Source organism: Suricata suricatta, chromosome 11, assembly GCF_006229205.1.
Source record: "Suricata suricatta isolate VVHF042 chromosome 11, meerkat_22Aug2017_6uvM2_HiC, whole genome shotgun sequence".
NCBI classification, from domain to species: Eukaryota; Metazoa; Chordata; class Mammalia; order Carnivora; family Herpestidae; genus Suricata; species Suricata suricatta.
Genome location: NC_043710.1, coordinates 14,841,345 through 14,847,344, shown reverse-complemented (window position 1 = coordinate 14,847,344; position 6,000 = coordinate 14,841,345). Strand labels below are relative to the sequence as shown.

Genomic DNA, 6,000 nt, shown 5'->3' with positions numbered 1-6,000 from the left:
CTTCTGTTCCTTTTACATCTGTTTGTGATACCATCAGAAACGCTGACAGAAAGTATAGCAAACCTCTTTGAAAAATTCAAGAAGAAAGACTGAATTCAAAGGATATGGACGATCCATGCAGACATTTCAGGAGATCCTAAAGGTTCATGATTTTCTCCGGTGCTGTTGCATCTATGTTGGAACCGTCCTGAAAATTGTCAGAGGTGTATTCTAGTTGCATTAGAAAATCAAGGTCTGCCAAATGTTCAGTTTCAGCAGTAACAAGCGAATTAATATTTATTTGTTTTCATGTAAGAACTTAGAGATCTACTGCCCGGTGATGCAAAAGTCAACAATAGACATATGCTCATATTTTGTGGTTAACAAAGTGAATTGGTACAAAAATATTGGAATGGAGAGAGTTAAGAGGGGAAAAAGGGAAGTGAGTGTGTCTAAAGAAAATTTTGTAGCACCTTCCCCCACCCTGTAATTAGTTCTGTTACAATTATGTTTCTCTCTTGATTTTATAGGCAATACCATGTGCATCCTCACTGTCCTTGGACTTTATGGAAATGCCACACAATATCACAGAGTTTTTCATGCTGGGGCTTTCACAGAAGCCAGAGATACAGAGAGTCCTCTTTGTGGTTTTTTTGATCATCTATGTGGTCACCGTGTGTGGCAATGTGCTCATTGTGGTCACCATTGCTTCCAGTCCCACTCTGGCTTCCCCCATGTATTTCTTCTTAGTCAATCTGTCCTTTATTGATACCTGTTATTCTTCCTCTATGGCCCCTAAACTCATTGCAGACTCCTTGTGTGAGGGAAGAGCCATCTCGTTTGAAGGTTGCATGGTTCAGCTCTTTGGAGCCCATTTCTTGGGAGGTGTTGAGATTATTCTGCTCACGGTCATGGCCTATGACTGCTACATGGCCATCTGCAAGCCCCTGCACTACACGACCATCATGACCAGGCATCTCTGTGCCCTGCTGGTGGGGGTGGCTTGGCTGGGGGGCTTCCTGCACTCACTGGTTCAGCTCCTCCTGGTCCTTCAGCTGCCCTTTTGTGGGCCTAATGTAATCAATCACTTTGTCTGTGACCTGTACCCCTTGCTGGAACTCGCCTGCACCAACACATATGTCATTGGCTTGCTGGTGGCGGCCAACAGTGGTGTGATCTGCCTGTTGAACTTCCTCATGCTGGCTGGCTCCTACATTGTCATCCTGCGTTCCTTGAGGTGCCATGGTGCCGAGGGGAGACGCAAAGCCCTCTCCACCTGTGGGGCCCATTTTACTGTTGTTGCCCTGTTCTTTGTGCCTTGTATATTTACATATATGCGGCCATCGTCTACTTTGTCCATTGACAAAAACATGGCAGTATTTTATGGCATTCTGACACCTATGTTGAATCCACTCATTTATACCCTGAGAAATGAAGAGGTAAAAAATGCCATGAGAAAGCTCTTCATTCAGTAAGAAAGTACAGGTATATAATGAGTGGTAAATTAGTAGAAATATCTTTATTTCTGTAAGTGTCACAAAGCAAAACTTGTTTTTACTACTGAATATAACCTTATTCCATTATGTCTATCTGTTCATCTTCATAGCCTTTTATGGGTTAGTCTTTTTCTTGAATTGCATGATTTGGTTATAAAACAACGGTATGAGACATATGTGGCATGAATTATTACTATCCTTGATTTAGAAATGAGGAAACTTTGTCTCCCAATGTAATTGATTAATCAAGGTTATCTGGCTGTGAAGTACCTAAGCCAATACTCAAAATCAGTTCTTTTTGGTCCATCATTCAGATCTTTCACTAGCAATCCATGTTACGTCATTCCAGTCTATGTGATAATGGAGTTGTAGAAAGGTGAGGCAAAATGCAACTTAAGGCAAATTACTTCTTGCTTAGCTGTATATAGTGGTCTGTGTGCCTCTAGGCAAGGCTTCTCTTCCTTCTCATCACTGTTTGACATCCCTGGCATAGTCATTTTCTAGAAGACTTTGGCTCTGGAGACAAACCAACCTGAATTTCTGTCTTATTTTCCACACTTACTCATGGCATGACCTAGAGTAAGTGACTAAACATCTATCAGCCTCTGATGCCTTTCTTTAAAATAAAGTTTCAGATAATACCTATTAAATTGTCACTGTGATAATTAAATTAGAAAACCTATGTCAAATTCAGAATCCAGTTTTTGGCACATAGACCCAGAACGTTTTTATTTTATATGTTCCTTAACCTTTTCCTAATCTTCCATACAGAGGCTACCTTCCTTCATTTTTCTATCTCGACTAGGTGTGAAAAAATGCTGTGCTTAGAGTAGATGGCTTAGTTTTGGCCAGTGATTATTTTTGTTGACTCCCAGTTTCAGATCCTAAGGGATGCTGGGGTTCTGAAATCTGAGATGCACATCCATGTTTGCTCCCTTCTTTTCCTGGTTTTATGAACTCTGCTGAGATCCTTTCTCAGGCTTCACTCTTTGAGAGCGTAGGCTCTCATAATTCCTAAAAAACTTCTCTTTTGTTTCACGATCTGTTAACCACCATGTTTCAACATATCCACTTTTTATACTTGTAACAAAAGACAAACTAGAAGTTAATATAAAAAACAATTTGTATGTTACAAATATCCACACACAATTAGTTACCAAGAACTAATAAATTCAGGAGCTCATTAGGAAATAGTTATTGCTTTACCCCTAAACGTATGTTATTTCACAAAAATCACAGTTGCCAAGTTCTTAGGAAAAATAAATATTGTCTTCTTTTCATTTTGTCACATTCTGATAGTCAAGTTAAAAAACTAGGTATGAGACCTTGAGTTCTATACCTATTCATTTCTGCTGTTAGATAATAAAAGTATGATCAAGCCAATATTCCAATCAGCTAGTAAGTATGAAACCATGGTGAGGGCCACTAAAAACCGCTTATTTTTTTCTCTAATTTGTCACAATTTTATCTCAGGAGACTTTCTAGAAAAGCATCCTTACTTTAGTTGAATTTGACAAGCACCTTTTAGTACAGTTAAAATACCAACTAGCATAATGGACTTTTTTAATCCCTTATTTTTTATTGCCTGAATCATAATTAACAGTGGCCCAACCAACTTACAAATACTGCTTATTTTTGAAAAAAATTCAATTTGCTAGAATAAATACATGATTAAATATCACCAGAAGTTTTCTATATGATTTAAAAATTATCACTAATCTTGTTGACAAAGGTAGAGGTGTCTCCATTTCGGAGTCTATGGCAAAACATCTTTCTCCCCACATACATATTTATTTTAAATTTAGAATGTAGGAAAACAAAGGTGAGCAATATACACATGTGCCCATGTGTGCACATGCACACACACATACTTGTGCAAGTGTAAATCCACCTATAAGACATTACCCAGGGAGAGTCACTGTCAGTGGTTTGGTGGATACCCTGGTTGTCATCTTTTCCTCCTCTTCTGTCTCCTCCCCCATCTCCTCCCTCCATTTCCTCTACTACCTTGGTTAAGCCTCTGCCATCCTAAAAGGTACTCCCTGGGGCTAAATGATTTCTTTGTTCTGCTTATAAGGCATCTTAAACTTTTCTGATGCTTGGTTTTTATGTCCAAAAATAAGCATTTTCATCCTTAGTGTATGCCTTTGTGAAAGAACAATGTGCACGAAGAGCACAGCATCTGACAGGTTGATGGGCATCTAATAAATGTTGGTGCTCCCGTCGGCGGGCAGCAGAAGAGTCTGGAACTAGTATAAGCTTCTGAATTTTAAGTACTGTTGAAAATATCCATGTGGAGTCAAAACAGAACTTCATTCGAGATTCCTATTCCACAGCTTGTTATTACTACTGGCAAGCTACTTAAAAAAGAAATTTTTTTGTGGACCTTGGGTGGCTCAGTTGGTTGAGCGTTCACTCTTGGTTAAAGCTCAGGTCATGATCTCATGGTTCGTGAGTTCAAGGCCCCCACATCCAGCTCTGTACAGACAGCATAGAGGCTGCTTGGGATTCTCTTTCATCCCCCTCCCCTCCCCTGCTCTTGCACACACACTCTCTCTCAAAATAAAATAAAAATCATAATAAAAAGTAAAAAGAAACAGCTAAAATTAATTAAAAATAGTTTTTCAACTCTTGAACTTTCTTCCCTCAGTGAAGTTTTTATTTTTCTTTTCTAATGGATGACGGCAGAATAAGTACATATTCATATCAAAGTTATTTGCTATTTTTTATTCATTGGAGGGAAGTACTACTATATAGGCCACAGGCCACTTCTTTATGTACAAACTATTGCAGATGGAGGAGAAAATAATTTCAAAGAAACTTCCTGTTATGTGGGAATCAAAATATTCATGCAGTTACAAATTATTGACCAGTCGCTAGCTGGCTCTTTGTGGACTCTTTCCTTTTCCTTGTCTATGAAGGCAAGTCTACCTTCAAATGAGTTCAAACAATGGAGGCCAAATGGTTTCAAGAAGAAAATTACAAAGATTAGAGAGAATAAAAATTTTACTTTGTTGTCTGGTTATATTAAGGAGATACAAAATGAGTTTGGTAACACACAAAGGCTGTGGGTCAGACAGACATAGGTTTGAATTCTGATTCAAGCAAATTTTAGCGAGTTGATCTTGAGCTGTATAATTAGCCTCTCCAAGCCACTGTTTCCTAATTCATGAACAGGGAAAATCAGTGTCATTGCAGTTACTGGGCTGGAGTGATAATTGAATAACAAAATGTGAATACAAAACACTTGGACCTAGTAAGCAGGCAAATGGAAAAAGCTGTCACAGTTACTTATGCTGGCATTGTTTTATTGAAGTTCACACCATCCTATGGGTAGGATCACCATTGTGTTCAAATGATGAAATGTTTTAAACAGACGTAAGTTCCACAGTTTGAGGGCTAAAATAAATTAATGAAAGAAAAAATGGCAGAAATTTGCTGCCTCCACGACATATAAAATGAGTCCGTCGATCAGGATGTTAGTCACAGAAGGTGCTCAACAAACAAAAGCTGTCATCACCATCATCCTCGTGAGCATCGTCATCCTTATTTTTACCTTATCCTGTTCCAGCCCATCTTTCTTGGGAAGGACATCTAGATCTTTAAAAGATAAGTTTGACATTTTAAACATATCTGTTGCTTGCATATATTTACAAGATGGTCAGTCACAGGAATCTATGGCAAAACATCTGTTTTTAAGAATTTACTATTGAAGAATAATTGAAATACAATGTTATATTAGTTTTGGGTATACAACAGGGATTCGGCGGTTCTGTATATTACTCAGTGCTCACCACGGTAAGTGTGGTCACCGTCGGTCACCATACAATAGTATTGCAGTATTATTAATTATATTCTCTATGCTGTACTTTTCATCCCCTTGACTTATTTATAACTGGAAGTTTGTACCTTTTAATCCTTTTTGCCTATTTCACCCTTCCTCCCACCCATCTCCCTCTGGCAACCATTGCTTTGTTTTCTCATTTAAGAGTGAACTTGTTTTGGGGTACTTGGGTGGCTCAGTCAGTTAAGTGTCTGACTCTTGATTTCAGCTCAGGTCCTGATCTCATAGTTTGTGGGTTTGAGCCTCCTGTCAAGGTTCCGCACTGACAATGTGGAGCCTGTTGGGGATTCCCTATTGTCCTCTTTCTCTGCCCCTCCCTCACTCACGCATGCTCTCTCTCTCTCAGAAATAAATTAATTAAAAAAAAAAGAGTCTGCTTGTTTGTTTGTTTTAGAAAAAACATTTTTTAAAGGCCTACATGTAGAGTGAGATCTGACATGATATAAAGTCCCGAGAACATGAGAAATGTCAGCATCACATGATAATCGAATCCCTGGTTGTGAAATCATGTTCTGAGGTCATGTTTCTGAGCCCTTCCTTGGGAATCACAAGCTCTGTACAGAGATAGGTCTGTTGGTCTCTGGCCCTGGGCTCTCCCTTCTCCTCCTTTTTGCAGAGCACCAGAACGGGATCCATCATTAGTGAGAGCATTTGAAATAAGTTCTGCTCAGGCACCTCATA

General features: G+C 39.0%; 1 protein-coding gene across 1 annotated transcript; it reads left to right on the top strand.

Annotated features, from left to right (window-relative positions):
- The first annotated feature begins 545 nt into the window (after positions 1-545).
- Positions 546-1,454, top strand: LOC115306492 (olfactory receptor 4C3). Its single transcript, XM_029956930.1, has one exon. The coding sequence runs from the start codon at positions 546-548 to the stop codon at positions 1,452-1,454; it is 909 nt and encodes a 302-aa protein (XP_029812790.1).
- Positions 1,455-6,000: the final 4,546 nt, after the last annotated feature.

Coding starts and splice junctions, on each gene's coding strand:
- LOC115306492 (XM_029956930.1), top strand. CDS start 546: ATGGAAATGCCACACAATATCACAGAGTTTTTCATGCTGGGGCTTTCA.